The 17801-nt window shown below is 46.0% G+C and overlaps 1 protein-coding gene across 1 annotated transcript in view; it reads right to left on the reverse strand.

Moving 5' to 3' along the window:
• Positions 1-17801, reverse strand: part of Antxr1 (ANTXR cell adhesion molecule 1) — a 197672-nt gene that overhangs the window by 163140 nt on the left and 16731 nt on the right. Inside the window, exons 2-3 of the mRNA XM_031382461.1 lie at positions 10677-10748; positions 6065-6136 (exon numbers count right to left, since the gene is read on the reverse strand). Of these exons, the coding sequence (XP_031238321.1) occupies positions 6065-6136; positions 10677-10748 (144 nt within the window). The remainder of the gene's footprint in view (positions 1-6064; positions 6137-10676; positions 10749-17801) is intronic.

Raw genomic sequence — 17801 nt, forward strand, 5'->3', positions numbered from 1 at the left:
GAGAGAGAGAGAGAGAGACAGAGACAGAGACAGAGACAGAGACAGAGGCAGAGAGACAGAGGAAAGGGGAGCGACAGGCAGGGGGAGGAAGACACAGAGATAAAGGGGGGAAAGAGAGGGAGGGAGAGAGGGAAGGAGAGGGAAAAGAAAAAAATTCTATAAAACCAGTGTTTTCTCCCCCAAACATATTTCTTAAGCTAGTTCACAGGCTAAATTACTGATTATCCATGTAGACATCCCACGGACGCCCCTACAAGCATTTCACGCAGTTTAATGGAAACTCACAGGCTCCAAACATCAAGACCACCATGCCTGTGAGCACTACCAGTCGAAGCAATGGACCAGGCAATGTTCCACTCACAGTGGGAATGGAGTTAGCCAACACTGAATGCAACCTAGGGAAAGAACAAAACCTTCCCAGAGGACACAAAACAGACATGATAAGCGTGCTTAAGTAAGAGCGAGTGCTGCTTAGTAAGAAGCCAGCAGTGCCAGGACTAACTAAGCTTTTCGGACGACTCAGATGAAAACCCCAAGGATATTTGGAACACTAAGAAAAAATCTGAAAGCAAATGGTTGGAAAAATGCACTTAAAACCAAGGGGATTTTTGCTCAATATTAGAAATGAGGAAAGACCGGTCCTCCAGATGTTGAAACTAATTAAAACAATATGGTTTGAGTGTGGAACTGCAGGCAAACAAATGGAACCATAATGGAGTAGAAACTAAGCCCCAAGTCCACCCCGCTGCCTCTTACGTGGCTGGTTAAAAGCTTGCTCCACAACAGCACTGGAAAAACCAGTCCAGGAGAAATGTTAAGTGTTAGTTAGTCCCATATCTCACATGGAAATAAGTTATGGCAAAACATACATTAAAAATGCATATTGCCACAAGCAAAAGTAGTAGTAACAGGAAAATTATGAATAAGAATGTTAAATTTCTGAAGAATATATAGGAAACAGAATTCCCTTTCACACGAAAAGAATACACAATAACCAAACACAACCAGAAATATGAGAATCAGCCAGCATTTCAAAATATAATGGATTGCATTCCCCTGGTATATAAAAACAAAGGAAGAATATATGACCACTTTAACAGATGACATGCCGCACTTGGTTAAACCCATCACCTCTCTCAAATTCTGCTAAAGTGCCAGCTGAACTCCAAAGACATGATCTAACTTCCAGATGATAAAACATTAGAAGTGATTCAGGGAATTTCAAGATTAAGGCTTGGAGTCTTCAGAGACTCATCTGCAGTAGTTCACACTAAATTGTTGTGTTATAGTAGTGCTTCAGCTGGCATTATACACTCTACTATGCTAATGAAGTGGCCAACAGATCTCAGGCTGCGTAATCGAGGATGCCGAGAAACCTTGAAAGGAGACATGATCTGACTGACACAGCCTCTGACTCAACCAAGTTTCAGATCTAGAGATCAGAAACGACTTCTGCCATTTGCCTTGATATTGGGCCTCAGTGAACTTTCCCGAAGCTAGGAGTCCTTACTGTGAAAGTGAAGGAAAGTATACAGCCTGCCTCAGCCTGCCTCATCCTGCCTCAGCCTGCCTCAGCCTGCCTCAGCCTGCCTGCCTCAGCCTGCCTCACCCTGCCTTAACCGACCTCAGCCTGCCTCAGCCTGCCTCAGCCTGCCTCAGCCTGCCTTAACTGACCTCAGCCTGCCATAGTCTGCCTCGGCCTGCCTCAGCCTGCTATAGTCTGCCTCAACCTGCCTAGGCCTGCCTCAACCAGCCTCAGAGCAACAACCACAGGAAGGCCTAGAATGTAAACAAAGCTGTGGGGGGAGAAGTCGAAACCCCAAAGGTGGCCCACCTAAGTGAGTTCCAGAGTGTCACTCCCTCTGTTCTCTCTTGGTCTTAACCTGAGGACAAGTTTCATGGTGTGATGGTGCTGAAGTGACTTGTAAGAGGCTGACCAAAAAAAAAAAAAAATTCCATTTCTGGGTATCCTGGGGAGAGGGACCCCTCCAACTCTGGCTTTGCCTCAGAGGAAGGCTTTCCCCCAATAGTCTCTCTGACTAAAATGCCAATAGACACCCCTCTTGGCTAGATTCTTGGGGTGACTCTGGACAGGTTGCAGAAGGAGGCTCTTAATTCTGTCATTGAAGCTGGAGGTCCCAGGTCATTCCTATGCTGTACAGTGGTGTATCCAAAACAGCCTGGTTAAGTGGTTAGCAACTGTGAAACCTCTGTCTACACTAGAGGTAGAAGAATGGCCTGAACACAGGTTACAGCTAACTGAAGCAAAGAAAGGAAACAAACAAAAAAACCCAAAGTTAAAGCAACGTGAAAATGAAGCTACACTTCTCAACAAATTACTCAACCAATCAATGTTCCTTAAAGAGTGTAGTCAGCTCTCATGGGAAAAGGAGATTGGGATGCCTGGAGAGGCTGGAACGGTGATGGACCTGAGAGCTTTATGATAAACACCCTGTGAGGTCACCATGAGCATTTGGATCAAGATGAGTCTGAAAAAATACTTGAATAAAACGTGAACGTCTTGAGAGAAACCACATGGGAATTTTAGAACTGAAAAAGTAAATATCTGTAATAAAGAATTAAGCGGGCATGCTCAGTGGCCGAAGGAAGATGGCAGAGGAAGGGACCCACTGGACTGGAAGACGGAACAGCAGCTGTCACCCGCTGAGGAACACAGAGACAACTGGAAAAGATGTGACCACTTCAGGGCCATATGGCGTAGCATGGAGAAGTCGTCACCTGTACTGTGGGAGTCACAGGAAGAAGAGAGCTGGGTGCCACATAATAATAATAATAATAATAATAATAATAATAATAATAATAATAATAATAATAATAATGATAATGATAATGATAACTTAAATAGCAGTGGTTGTTAACTTGCCAAATTTAGTGAAAGACAAGAACTCATAGATTCAGTGAGGTCTGTACAACCCCCCAACATATCATAATCAAACTGCTGAAAACTAAAGAAACTTGTGTGTCCTAACCGAACACAGAGTGAGAACTCGAATGATGAAGTTGCCCTTAGAGACTGGAGAAAGGTATGCTGTCTTTCTCCCGGTGGTTTCTTCACTATGCTGAGCTCATGGCATTTTCTATTTCTTCATGGTATTCCTGTGTGCATTTGGATCCCAGGAGCACATTGGAATATGTTGCTAATGCATCTTCTCTATTATGTCTTTTGATTAACACACTCCTTTGCTCTTGTTAAGATGAGAATCTTTCCTGACTAATGCCCTGTTGTTGTTTTGTGTGTGAGTTAGGTGTAGGTGTGGATGTGAGTTCAGGGGAAGGTGAGCGTGCGTACATGCACACAATGTGTTTGGGCGTGTATGGGAGCTAGGGGTAGGCAAAGGGCATTCATGTACACACTGTGAGATCAGTGGACAACCTTGGGTGTTGACCTGCATGAGATGGGGTCTCACTGGCTTATAACTTTGCCAACTGGCTAGCTTGGTGTTGAACTTCCAGATAATCTTCCTGTTCCTGCCTCCCATCCTGCCATGGCTGGGGTAAAAAGGATGTGTAGCCAGACTGCCTTGTTAACATGGATTCAGAGCTCCAGACTCAGGTCCAAATACTTGCAAACCAAGCATTTTACATCTCCCTAGCCTGGTGCCCTTTTATTTTAACAAGTTTCTATTAAAACTCTATAAATTCCCACAAATATACATAGGGTATAACAACACACCCTTTACTGTCTCAGAGGGATGTGCAAAGAGCAAATGCTCTCAGGAGAAAAAGATGGGAGATTCTTGTGCACAACAAATCACCGAGAGACAAGTTGTAAACAGAATAAAAACCAGACCCTTGCAGCTAGTCTCTCTAGGGTGTCTGAGAGTGATTGCTGTCCCCTCTTTACTTGGCAAGATTGGGTGTGTATTGGGTCCATGGTTGGCTGGCTACACGCTCACCACAGGAGACTCACAGCACTAGCATTGAAGGCCATTTGCAGCAAAGTGGGGGCTCTAACCTCTGCCATTTCGTTGGTACAAAAAGCTAGTGGTAATGAAGTTAAGGCACAAACAATTAGATTTCAAGCAGACCGAAAGGAATGCCATTGGCTTGGCGTTCTGATTTATTCATCTCTCACTTGCCCTGGCCTGTTGCCCAGAGGCCGTGAAGTGGCTCCCGACATCTATAGAAGCTACAATGAACTTCATCTCCCGGTCAAACTGGCACATCCAAAAGGTGACTGGCATGAAGTGACACCAGAATGCCATAGCGGCAGCAGAGTGTGAAGGACAGGTACGATCTGGTTCTGGCTTGGGACTGATGATACGGACACCCCCACAGGAATGCTTAGCATTAGGCATGGATTAGCTCTAGTTCCTTCTTATCCATGTAGGAGAAGAGTCAGTGGCTAAGAAAATGTGGTTGACTCTAGGAGCCATTCCCAGCTCATTGTCCTAGCTATGTGTACTCAAGTCACCTGGCCTAGCATTGAAGACTAGGGTGTGGCAAGAGGGTCAGCTAGGCTTTTCTGTTTAATTCCCCCTCACCAGACAGAAGCCAGGCCTGCTGAAGGATGGCAGGCAAAGATGGAGCAGGATCATGACTCTCACACAAGGCCAGGTCTCTCCTCAGAGAATCTCAAAGTGCTTGGTCAACTCTGAAGGAGGCTTCTCGGACTGCAGGGTTCTCCCTTTCAGAGAGAATGTGCATGGAGAAAGGGAAAAAAATGGAGTCTGGGCCTACTCTGCATCCTGCTTGGTGCCCATGGGAAGGAGACATGGTCTTAGCTCCTCCTTCTGTGAAGAGTGTATGACACCCACTTTTAAAATGAAGTTTCTTGGCATCTCAACAACATGCACGCATAGACAGAGGAAGAGGATTTGAAAGTGGAGTTATAGATGGGAAACAGGTGTGGACAGACATGGGCACTGGTTTGGACTTGCTGGTCTGAGCCAGAAAGATAATAGAATTGTTAATTCTATTACCATTTCCGTAAGAGGGTTTTATCAGTGAGGTCTTCCAGGCCTTCTTCACACTTGCTGCTATGGTTTGGCTAGAGGGCTGTGGGCTGGACACTTGGTTCTCAGTGTGGTACCACCGAGAGGTGAGGTGGTAACTAGGAGGCAGGGCCTGGGGGAAGTAACTGGAGTCACTGGGGGATGGATCTTGAAGGGATTAAAGTAGCCATTGCAGGACCCAGACTCTTTCCCAAATTAACTGTATCAAGAGTAGGCCTCGCCCTTGACTCTCTGGGCTCTCGTACTGTGGTGTCACGTGTCATGTTTGATGTATAGACACTGGCTTATACTCTTGAGTCTCCAGAAATGTGAGCTAAGTAAATAAACCTCTTCTCTTTATAAAGGACCAAGTCTGTGGCATTTTGTTATAGCAACAGATAATGGACTTAATGCTTGCTCTTCCCTTCCTCCACCTCTTTTTCTAGCATGCCTATATATGTCAGCCTGGAATCCCAAGCCTTCACAATGTTTCCCTCACTGTGAACCATGCCACATTTTTCTAAAATGTATGCGGTGACACTGATTCAAGCAGATTATCCTCCAGCATCCTCCTGCACCATGATAACTATGAATACATGACATGTGTCTGCCACCATGGCTTTCAGCTGTGGAGTGAGAATGATTGTCAACTGACATTTTCCCACACTCCATTGCAATCTCCTTCTAGTTATTTGGTGCTGCAGCTGTCCTTCACGCGCCCATCCTTGATAATCATGCAGGGTCGCAGTCCAGGCTCTTACCTCTCTACTAGAGCTTTACCAAATTTCTGAAATCCAGTTTACAAAATAAATCCAATTCAAATGGGAAAAAAGACAATCCCCAAAGAACCTAGTTTGCCAACATTTTGCTCCAACTCAGCAGATGGAGTTAACATTCAAGAGCAAGGAGGTTCATCTCGACATGGTCTAGTCATTTAAAACCTTTCACCAACATCAGGAAATATCATCAGAAGTCACTGCATAGTGAGCCAGCAGAAGGGTCGAACTAAGAGAGAGCTGTTAGATTAGGGCGACTGACTGCTGAGCCACCAGGCAGCACAAGTCTCAGGCTAGACAGAAGAGACAGACTCAGAGGTGAAATTTCCTTACCTGTCCTCAGTTAGTTTCATTAAAGTTGTCCCTCGAGTAGAGAAGACAATGAAGGACATCCTTAGCTGTGGGCTGGAAAGGAGAGAAGCTGTTAAGTCACACAGAGCACCTGCGGCATGTCAGCCCCTTCCTTTCTTCCTTTCTGTTTTTATCTTTGTATTGTGGCTCCTGGAGCTGAAGGACTACCACCTCAATAGGAGTTCCAGAGGACGTGACAAGCCTGAGTCTAACTAATGGCCAACTTGAAGCTCCACACCAAAGGTACCTGGTGTGGTTCCCTTCTGACAGGATACCATCACACAGTGGATACATCACAGTAAGAAAGATGAACTCCGTCCCAACTCAGGGCTTCCCTGAGAGTGGTCTACAAGGTGTCTAGGAAATGGTGGATCCTCTCAGAAAATTCTGACAGCATCTTCAAAGAAGGTAGCATCTCAGAAGGATCATCATTCACTTAATTCCATCTTGTCTGCCTCCAAGGAGAAGAGAGAGTGCTAGGCCACAGAGGGTCTCTTCTGCTCAGTGGTGACATGACTCGTTCTTAGTGAATAAGTCAACATCACCATTACACACAGTACTTAAAAGTTTTCAGCATAAAATTCACTCTATGGGTAACAGAGCACTCTATTCTGAGGACTGGCAAGAAACACCGGAAATCTGCACAGGGCTTGGCAACTGCCTGCCATCCTGTGGGGCCTTCATGGGGGAGGCCAACTGGTCAATCAGCATAGCACCAACCTGTCTTCACAAGACATTTGCCTCCTGGAGCTGATCTGGCTCTGATCCTTGCACATGTGGCTTCCTTTCATGGCTTAGCTTTGGACCTGGGCCTCCATTGCCTGACCATCCCAGCTATTTCCTAGAATCACTCCTTATCCCCTGCATTCTCCATGCTGCTCCCCAAGTTACATTTCGTGAAATAGAAATCGGGTCTATGAGAGTTGTGAGAGCTCTAATGGCCCTGGCTATTCTTAGGATGAACATCATTTCTATGTGCCCGACATATTTGCTGTTACTGTTTTAGCAGAGTTGAGAAGCAATGGAAATTAGACAGGGGTGAGGGAGTCAGCAAGAAAGTAGATCTTAGAAGAGGAACAAAAAGATACAAGAGACTAGAGACAATGGCATGGTATGGACAAAGAGGTACAATGGCCTAAAGGGGGGACAGCTGTCCCTCCGGGAGGGCAGGAAAGACATGCATGCGACTCATAGGAATAGGATTGGGTGCTGAGGCAGCATCTGTCTGCTGCCCCTAGGCTCTCAGTGACTAGGAAATGGGGCTATTTTCTGAGAGCGATGGATGTGAGGTGTGGACTGGGAGACAGATGAGAATCATTTTTGAGAAGCTGGGGGTGGTCAGAATAAAGTGAAGTAAAAGGATTTCAAATTAAAAGAATCCCTCTGCAGTCAGTAGTGACATATTTGTGCTGGTATCAGCCACCATGGTTTGAGTAAAAATGGTCTCCATAGATTCATGCATTTGAAGGCTTGGCCCATAGGGAGTGGTACTATGAGGTGTGACCTTGTTGGAGGAAGTGTGTCACGAGGGGTGGGCTTTGAGGTCTCATATATATGCTCAAGCTCTGCCCAGTGTAAGTCAGTCTCCTACTACCTGTGGATCAAGATGTACAACTTTTGGGGCTAGAGAGATGGCTCAGCAGTTAAGAGGACTGGCTGCTCTCCCAGAGGTCCTGAGTTCAATTCCCAGCAACCACATAGTGGCTCACAACCATCTGTAATGGGATCCAATGCCCTCTTCTGTTGTGTCCAAAGACAGCGACAGTACACTCATATACATAAAATAAATAAATCTTTAAGAAAAAAACGATGTAGACTCCTTGGCTCAGTCTCCAACACCATGTTGGCCTGTATGCTGCCATGCTTCCTACCATGATGTTATTGGACTAAACTTCTGAAACTCTAAGCCAGTCCCATTTAAATGTTTCTGTTTTATTAGAGTTGCCATGGTCTCTTCCCAGCAATGGAAATTCTGAGGCACATGGGTTCCCTCTACCCTACAATATGCTATTTAAAGGATAAATAAAGTCATCCACTCAGCTTTTTGAAAGACTCTCACACTGATTTCCATAGTATCTACATCAGTTTACACCCCAGTAACAATGGATTCTCCCTTCCACCCATCCTCACCAGCATTCACTCTTGGTAATGGCCACTCTGACTAGGATGGGATGAAGTCTCAACCCAGTTTTGATTTCTATTTCTCTGATGGCTAAAGATGCTGAGCACTGTTTAAAATGTCTGCATTTTTTCTTTTGAGAACTCTCTGTTTGATTCTATAGTCCATTTTTCTTAGGTTGCTTTCTTGATGATTAATTTTTAAGTTATCTAAATGCTTAAGATGTTAATCCTCCTTCAGACCTATAGCTGGCAAAGGCTTTATCTGATTCTACTGGTTGCTTCTTCACTTGATTGACAGCTTCCTTTGCTGTTGAAAGCTTATTAATTTCAAAATGTGTTAATTATTTGCCTTATCTCCGGAGTAGCTAGAGTCCTGTGCAAGAAGTTCTTGCCTATGCCTATATCTTGTAGTGGTTTCAGAATTTCAAGTCTCTAGTTGAGGTCCGTGATCCATTTGGAGTTTATTTTTGTTCAGGGTAAGAGATATGGATCTAGTTTCATTCTTCAATGTGTAGATATATGATTTTCCTGGCATCGTTTGTTGGCAATACTATTTTTCCTTCTACTTATTCAAGAGTGTGACCTAGTACCTGGCACTACTAACTGCCCTTGGACTGTTGCAGACAAAACTCCATGACAGTCTTAGCTCCTACACACTGAAAGAGCTGCTATGGTCTGGATATTAAATATCTCCCTGATAGTCTAATGTTTTGAGGTTGATACAAGCACTGTTCAGAGGTGGAGCTTTGGAGAATTGATTGTATCATGAGGCTCTGTCTTCATTAATGACTCAATCCATTGATAGATTCAACATCTGAATAGTCTGCCCAGAGGTAGTGAAACTGTGGAAGGTGGACCCGAGGTGGAGGAAATGGGTAAGTGGGTGACTGCGGGTGCTCCCTTGAAGTTCTACCAGGTCTCCAGTCCTGAGACCTTGTGCTGCTGATGCTGCTTCCTGCCTAGCACGAGGCAAGCATCACTGCTACACCACACACTTCGGCCAGGATGCTCTACCTCATCGCAGCCTGGGAATAATGGAGTAGCATGGTATAAAGCCTCTGCAACCATGAGCCAAAATTAACTTTCCTCCTTCTAGATTGTTCTCTGGGTGGTCTGTCACAGGGGCAAGAAGTATGGCTGATACACCGTTCATGACCAAGGAATCCAGAGGGAGAGGGCATGAGGAAAATACCTTGAGGTCTAGCGTAAGCCGTGGAGATGCCCCTGATTTGTTCTCCCTTCATCTGTAAATCAAGGGGCTGGCTAAGTGTTCTCTCAGTAACTCCACCCTTGTCTCTGATTCTCAGATAGTGAAGAGTGTGGAACTTTGGATGTCTGGGAGGTGGTGCTGGAGACCCACTTCCAGGAAGAAGCTGGGCGATTGGATGCACACATGTGTAAGCTTTGTACAATCCTTTCCCAGAACCTCGGGTTCAGCCAAGGTTAGGCCAATTGCTAGGGTTGCACAGGGAGCTTGGACTCAAACTCATCTCACTGAACTGGATCCTTTTCCACTGGGCTCCTCTGCTCAGAGGGAGAAAGGAGGACAGAAAGTGGAGACAGAGCAGAAACTGCCAAGGACTTGGCGGTAGATGTGCTTTCTGTCACTCAAAAGGGTCCTTGGGTGAGAGGGCACGGGAAGATGCTTGGCTCCATAGCAAAAAAGACTTTAAACTGAAATGGTCCAAAAGGAGGATGTTTCTCACCAATGCTTTCCAACTCGTGGCTCCTGAATGTCTCTCAGGCTATAGTGGGAAGTCCCTCCTATCCATCTGAAGTCCAGTGATTTGTGTAAGTATTTTCAACACCACATATTCACCGTCTCTCTCCTTGACTGTATTTTTCCTCCATGTTTCCCTCTCAGCACCCTGCTTGACCCTGTGGATTCAAGGTCACCTGCCACCCTTTCCTGTTAGGAAGGTAATGGCATGTTGCTTGATAACTAAACATGGGAAGAGACTGTCTGCCATTACCCGGGCTCAGAGGATATTCTGTGCTACAGAAATGGACTGAAAAGTTTCGTGCTCACTCACACTGGTCTCCATGGAGACCGTCTACCACCAGGGGGTCTGCATCAGAGCTCACAGTGCCCACACCAGCTGCACTAAGGACCTTGACAACCTGTTACAGGTACATCCATGAAAGCTGTGTGAAAGGAGCGTGATGTCACCTCTGTTACTAGTGGGTGGCCTTAAGTAGCACCTCCACAGTTCACAATGACTATGCTCCAACCTGCCTGGGAAGGTGAGGTGAAGCCCACAGAGAGGATGCAGGGGTCATGTGACCAGCCATGACTGGCTCAGGGCTGTGGTGTGTTCCTATTAAAACCAGAAGGTTTAGTATTCACTATGGTCACCTAGCACTCTGGGATCCCCTATGCGCAGAGGTCCAGCCGTGTCTGGGAGTTATCAGAACAGCAGGTGGGCTGGATTCACTGTCAGCCATGAGAGAAGAGACCATGGAGCGCACTCACCTGATGAATCTATGCGCCAGCTGCTCCACGAAGTAGTAGATTTCATTCCAGTGGTGCAGCACGCTTCCCGACCTACAGGACAAAGAGGCATCAACCTATCAACCGAGTTCATCCATCACCTGAACCTGGTGTACATTTGGAAATTATCTATAAGACGTAAAAAATTTTGAGGAATTCCTCCAACTTCATCTCCCATTCTCTCCCACACCTCTACTGCACCAAACTCTGACAGTGAAACAAACGAACAATCAAAAACTCAGGGCTAAGAAGCACAGGTTGTGTCCAGATCTTGATAACATGGTTACTTCTGTGCTCTTCTATGAAGAGGCTCAGTTCCAATGCCGCTGAGTAAAATCAGCAAACTGACTGTGGTGGTTTCAATAAAAATGGCCCCCATAGGCTCACAGGGAGTGCCACTATTAGGAGGTGTGGCCTTGTTGGACTAAGTGTGGCAGGCTGCAGGAAGTGTGTCAACGAGGTGGGCTTTGAGGGTTCAGATGCTCAAGCCAGGCCCAGCCTCACTCTGTTCCTGATGCTTTTGGATTTGTATGCAGAGTTCTCAACTAGTTCTCCCCCACCATGTCTGCCTGCGTGCTGCCATGCTTCCCACTATGATGATAATAGACTAAAACTCTGAACTGTAGGACCCAGTTAAGTGTTTTCCTTCATAAGAGCTGCTGTCGTCATTGGTGCCCCTTCACAGCAATAGAAACCCCAAGACACTGCCAAAACAATGCTACTCCAAGTCTCATTTCATTTGAAAATATAGATATGGGTAGAATTTTTAAATAAATTATTGGAGGAGAGAATCCAGCCGGCTTCCATAATAATCAACCAATTGGGGGAGTTTAAGAAGTCTCAGAGTTAAACAGCAGGAAAATCTACTGAGTTTAATGTGGTTATTGAGAATAATGAACAAAAGAAGAAAATAGCTCAACTCTTCACTATATTAAAAGGGAATGCACTTACTGAAGAGAGAGATCAGTTCTCTGGAAGTACGCAATTGTGGGAGTTTAAATTTGGAAAGTTGATTTTTAACTCTCCTGTATATGATATTGTTTTACAATCCTGTTTCCATCACATTGATTCGGCCCATTTTCCCCACAGTGCTCATGTTCAGTCTCTCCCAGTGAGACTATCTTGGCCTTTGTCTGCTCAAACCTGTTATGTCTTTCCCTTTCACACACAGATCTGCCCAGCAGAGCCCCGTCTGCCTGCCATTAACTGAGGCTGCAGTTTGCTTTCTGCTCTGACAGTTCATACTGCAAACACTTTCCACTGGTGTCTGGTCCTACATGTCTGCCTGCCTGCTTGCCTGCCTATCCATCCATCCATCCATCCATCTATCTATCTGTCTGTCTGTCTGTCTGTCTGTCTGTCTGTCTTTCTGTCTTTCTGTCTATCTATCTATCTTTATCTGTGTTATGTGAGTATGTGTTTGTGTGTGTATATGTGTATGTGTATACAAGATGTGTTGTGTATACACATGCATAAAGTGCAACCTGACACCAAAAGAGGGCATCAGATCCCCTGGAGCTAAGCTGAACTTACAGGAGATTGTGAATCGACTAAAGTGGGTGCTGGGAGCTGAACCATTGAGTTGAGCCATCTCTCCAGCTCCCTCATGATACAATATCCTTCTCCTTCTCCTTCTCCTTCTCCTCCCCTTCCTCTTCCTCCTCCTCCTCCTCCCCTTCTTCCTCCTCCTCCTTTTCCTTCTTCTCCTTCTTCTTCTTTTAAGATTTATTTATTTATTTTTATGTGTATGAGTACACTGTAGCTGTACAGATGGCCAAGAGCCATCATGTGGTGATGGGAATTGAACTTAGGATGGCCCTGCTTGCTCCACCCTGCTTGCTCCAGCCCGCTCGCTCTGGCATAATATACTGTAGCTGTCTTCAGACGCACCAGAAGATGGTGTCAGATCTCATTACGGGTGGTTGTGAGCCACCATGTGGTTGCCGGGATCCGAACTCAGGACCTTCTGAAGAGCAGTCAGTGTTCTTACCTGCTGAGCCATCTCGCCAGCCCACAATATTCTTCTTTTAATAGAATTATTTGGTTTTATTTTTAGGGAATCAGCATTTGTCTGCCTGTGTGTAAGTGTACCACATGCATGTTATGTCCATGGAAGCCAGAAGAGGATGTCAGATCCACTGGAGCTGGAGTTGTGAGCCATCATGTGAGTGCTAAGAACTGAACTCCAGTTCTCTGTAAGAACAGCCAGATCTCTTAACTAAAAATTCCTGTTTCAGCTGGGAATTTAGTTCCATCTCTTTGAAAGAAATTTTTCTTTTGCTCTGTTCCTCCCACTTAAATGAAAACAATACAGTACACCACAGATCTGTACTTAAAGACTGCATACTGGTAACAAGGTGTCCCGAGGGTCACAGGTACACACTGTACACAAAAGCAGGAAGGAGGAGGTGCCACTATGCTCAGGGCCTGGGCTGTCTCCACAGGCCTGGGTGTTAAAGGCTGTGCTCAGCTAGGTATTGAGAGAGGCAGATCATGTCAACAGACCTAGTCACCAAAGCCAGAGCTTTGAAAAGGACCATGGGATGTTGGTTTCTTTCTCCAGCTGTGTGCCCACTCCTGTGCTATTGTGGTGATTTGAATAGCTTTGGCCCCCTAGACTCCCGTGTTTGAATGCTTGCACCATGGGGAGTGGCACTATTATGAGGTGTGGCCTTGTTGGTGGAGGTGTGGCCTTGTTGTTGTAGGTGTGGCCTTGTTGGAGAAAGTGTGTCACTGAGGGGCTGGGCTTTGAGGTCTCACATGCTCAAGCTCTGCCCAGTGTTGAATGGTCTTCTCCCAGCTGCCTGCAGAAGACAGTCTCTTTCTACTGCCTTTGGACCAAGATGTAGAACTCTCAGCTCCAGGCAGCACCATGTCTGGCTGCACCTTGCGATGCTTTCCACCATGATGACTATAGACTAAACCTCTGAAACTATAAGCCAGCCCCAAGTAAATGTGTGCCTTATAAGCGTTGCCTTGGTCATGGTGTCTGTTCACAGCAGTGAAACCCTAACCAAGATGCTATGAAGCAGAGGGCTTTCTTTCCCTTTCTTCCCTTCCAGGAGTATTTTGGTGGGTATTACTCTATTTCTTTTATTTTTAAAATTTAATTTCTTAATTATTGACAACTTCCCACGTGTATATAATGCATTTTTGTTCATTTTCCCTACCATCTACCCTCTTGCATGTCCCTTCCTCTGAACCCCTTCTAGACAGAACTTCTCATGCCAGCTCGCAGGAGTGACTACTAACTCATGAGCCCCAGGAAATCTTTCTAGTGTGTCACATTAACAGCAAACCCCCGTGGGAGACCTGATTACAGGGAAATTGGAGACTCAAACTGGGGAGAGAGGAGAAGCCCTTTAATGCACTGTGTGATATGGAGTTCCATCCCTAACACAACCCTAGCTGAACGCAAACTCCCATTCAGGAGGCTGGCCTGCCTGGTACCACAGCACCGCCCCTCCTCCCCCACACCAACAACAACTACCCAGCACTCACAGCTTAGCAATCTGTCCTACCTTTCGCTTCTTCTGGAGAGCACCCAAGGAGACTCTGCTAAACCCCTGCCTTTTCAGTAGAAGATGCAGGTTCTTTGACTACAGGCTCTCTGGTGTGCATTGGCCGTTTGCTTTTTGACTGATTTTCCAGCTAGAAACTGCCCTGGAGGCCACTCCCAGCGTAACCGACTCCTGGTAACTGGGACCTGTGCCGCTCTCACTTAGAAGCTAGAATCAGATGCCTGAACCCATCCAGAAAGAGCTAAGTGTTATCTGGGAAAATGGCAGCTTGTATTCAAGTACAGCTTTTCTCCACCCATCTGTGTAGTTTTAATCTCATGTCATCTTCGTCTGTTTAATGGTCAGTACCTAAAACCCAGCCATGTTGGACTAACCTGGCCATAGCTATCCAAGCTGCAAAGTAGAAACAAGAACTTCCTTCTAAACCTATATAAAAAGTACCAAAAGATGCTCGTTCCCTCGGACACAGTGGGTGTGAGTGGTAGTGAGACCAGTGAAGGGTCTCTTCTGGGGATTTTGAGTCTCTATTCTGCAAGCACAGTTCTCTTCATATTCTGGAATTACAATAGCTTCCCAGGAATCCTGCCTGGAGACGGCCTTACAGAATCGTCTGTTGGAAGATTCACTTGATACACTTGGGATCCAATCAGAGCCAAGGTCAATGTCCTCAGTCAGTATCTACTGAAGTGGGTTATCAAAAGGGCTCTCCACCCCCCAGGGAGGGAAAGCCACCGGTCTGTAATGTAAGCCCCTGCAGATGATCACTGCCGAGAGCATTCCCAGGCCCTTTACTTATTTTGTTTTTCTGTCTCAGTATTTGAAATATGATAAAAAGTCAAGAAATGTTTGACATTCCACTCCATGAGGGATTCTGTGCACTGCCTGGGGTTGCCCTCAAGTGACAGCCCAGTCACTTCAGAGGGTCTGACATGTACGGAAAGAGGGGCAAAAGCCGAGTCAGAAATGGTACCCAGTTGTTTTCTGAACACAGGTGCATTCTTTGCTGCTCCGGAGAGGAGAGTCTCTGACCCTGTGGTTAGATGCCTTGAAAACACATCTGCTATACAAGCAACCAGAACATAATGAAAAGGAAACAGGGCAAGCATGCGGTGGGATCCACCACCAGTGACCGCTTACCCTGGAGGCCAGAGTAGCTAAGACAGAGATTATAAAATGGTCAGCCCCATTCACCCACCTGGCTTAAGTCCCTGATGCCAGTGACCCTCTTGGGTCCTGGGTGGATCCAGATGAACTCAGTAGCTTCAGATACAATGGGTGGACCCAAAATTAGCCTCAAGCTCCCTTGCCACTGTGTACTCTATCGCAGATTCTTCCCCACCCTCTTTTCTCCCCTTCTCTCCTCTTTTTATGCCCTAACAAGCTGGAGTCCCATTTTTGGACCAGGCCTTTATCAACTGTTTTCTGTGGCTACAGCAAAGCCTCCCTACCGGACCTTGGCTCTTGCTTCCACTTCAGCTTCTTCAAACACTAGTTCAGATCCAAACCCTGCTACTGAGCACCTTCCTTTGTCCTTTTTGGGGGACACACATCCTGCTCCATCTGCTGCTGTGGAGCCTCCACCAGCCATAATGTCTGACCTCTCTCCTGCCACATGACTTCCCTTAGTCAGTCCAACGGATGGCTTTGAAAACAATGACGCTCGCCCTGCAGAATGCAGGGAGAGATTGGGAAATCAGCTGCTGGGAGATCGCCAACTTTCTTTTTCAAAGAAATGAAGCATAATAAGATTGAAAAACCAGAATGTGCTGCTGAAAGTAACAGAAAACAGTGCTCAGGGGACTTCTGGGTAGACTGTGCAAGTTCAAGCAGGCGCCACATTAGGACAGAAAGAAGGAGCACTTCTTTCTATGACTCGTGATTCAAAAAGTGTCTTAACCAGACAGGTGCTCCCTTCTCCTCCACTCTGCCTTTCCAACACACACACACACACACACACACACACTTACATGCATGCATCGCACACACACATGTACACACTCACACCACACACACACAGACACATACACATGCACAAACACATATACATACACTGCACACACATTCACTCACACATGCACACAACCAGGAAAAGCTTATACACTTTTTTTTTTTTAACATATCAACTACTGGTATTTTTGGTGCAGATTCAACAACAAAAAGTAACGTGGTTAAGACAGAGAATGTTAAATTGTCTTAAAAGGTGCTTCCATGGCTGTTCTCCAGGTTCAGAGATGACCCCATGAGAGTTGCAGTGCATCTCCTAGAAGGCTAAAAAGGGATGGACCAATGTCACCCAAAGGTGCTATGGAAACTTGTCTCTTGTGGGGAACTGTCATAGACTGAGGGCCCACAGGATAGAATTTCAAAATAGAGTATCGTCAAAGCAGCTTGTTCACTGAGGGAAATGTAAGTATGGAAGACAAGCAAAAGGTAGATCCTGAGGCCCAGCTCCCCTCCTCAGGTGCTAAAACACGGGCACTGACCCACCCCTCCACCCCAGACGGTACCCACTCCACTCCGTAGTGGCCTGCTTCCAGACTTTCCTCCAGGCTTGTACACTCAGACCAGGGTCCTTGATCTCTTCAACTATGAGGACATAAGGCACACTTATGTCCTTATGTAACTGGCCACGTCATCTGTCATGCCTGCATCTTCTCTGTGCTGCAGAAGCTCCTGTCAGACAGTAGTAGGATGTCTTCATTCTTCACACTGACTGGTTTCCGTTTCTTTTCACTTTTATAGCAGCCATGAACCGAGCACTTTTGTACCATCTCTTTTTACACACAGTGGAGAAGATGTGAATTTCTGCAGTGCGGTTCTTTTTGGCAATTGCACAGAAATTGACCCTCCATGTGTCCCTTCCTTAAGAAACGTGCACCTGAGAGGGGCAGTGTGACAGAGCTCCCCTTTGCTCCTTGAGAACCTTGGAAGGTCGGGGGACATACGCTAAAAAGGAGGCGGCATATCAGGTCTAAAGAGGGCAGGCACCTCACCCCCTTATATGGCACCCACCTCACTGTGCTAGGCAGACAGTGGGGCATGGGAGGACCAAAGATTTCATTATAGTTCTAATGTATGTAGTAATAGACACGTAACTTGTTGTTCCTCTGATTCCCTTTGTTGGCTGTTGGGACCAGTGCAGGATGAAAACTTTTCACCCTGTTGAAAAGTTATTAACAATTTCAAGATGGTAATAGCAGAGCATACGACCAAACGCCAGCCCTTCTCACGGAGGGCACCGGTCCCAACCACACAGGCACACACCCAGAGGGACGGCCTTGGTAATGAGATTCTTTGTACATCCCTATGGGTTTCAGATGTTTCCTTAGTTTGGGGGTCAGTCAACTTCTTCTGTGAAGAGCCAGACAGTAAATATTTTAGTCCCCTTTGGTACTGGAGGGTGCGCGGGACTTAAGGTCTCCACGTCAACAACTCTTTTTTTTTTTTAAGCATAAAAGCAACATTGAGCCCTAAAAAATGAGCACGATGGTGCTACAACAAAATTTTATTTAGAAAAATAGAGACTCAGCCATAGTTTGCTAACCTCTGTCCTAGATGGCCACTTCTTCCTTTCTGGATCTATTTT

Source organism: Mastomys coucha, unplaced genomic scaffold (genome assembly GCF_008632895.1).
Source record: "Mastomys coucha isolate ucsf_1 unplaced genomic scaffold, UCSF_Mcou_1 pScaffold20, whole genome shotgun sequence".
Classification (NCBI taxonomy): domain Eukaryota; kingdom Metazoa; phylum Chordata; class Mammalia; order Rodentia; family Muridae; genus Mastomys; species Mastomys coucha.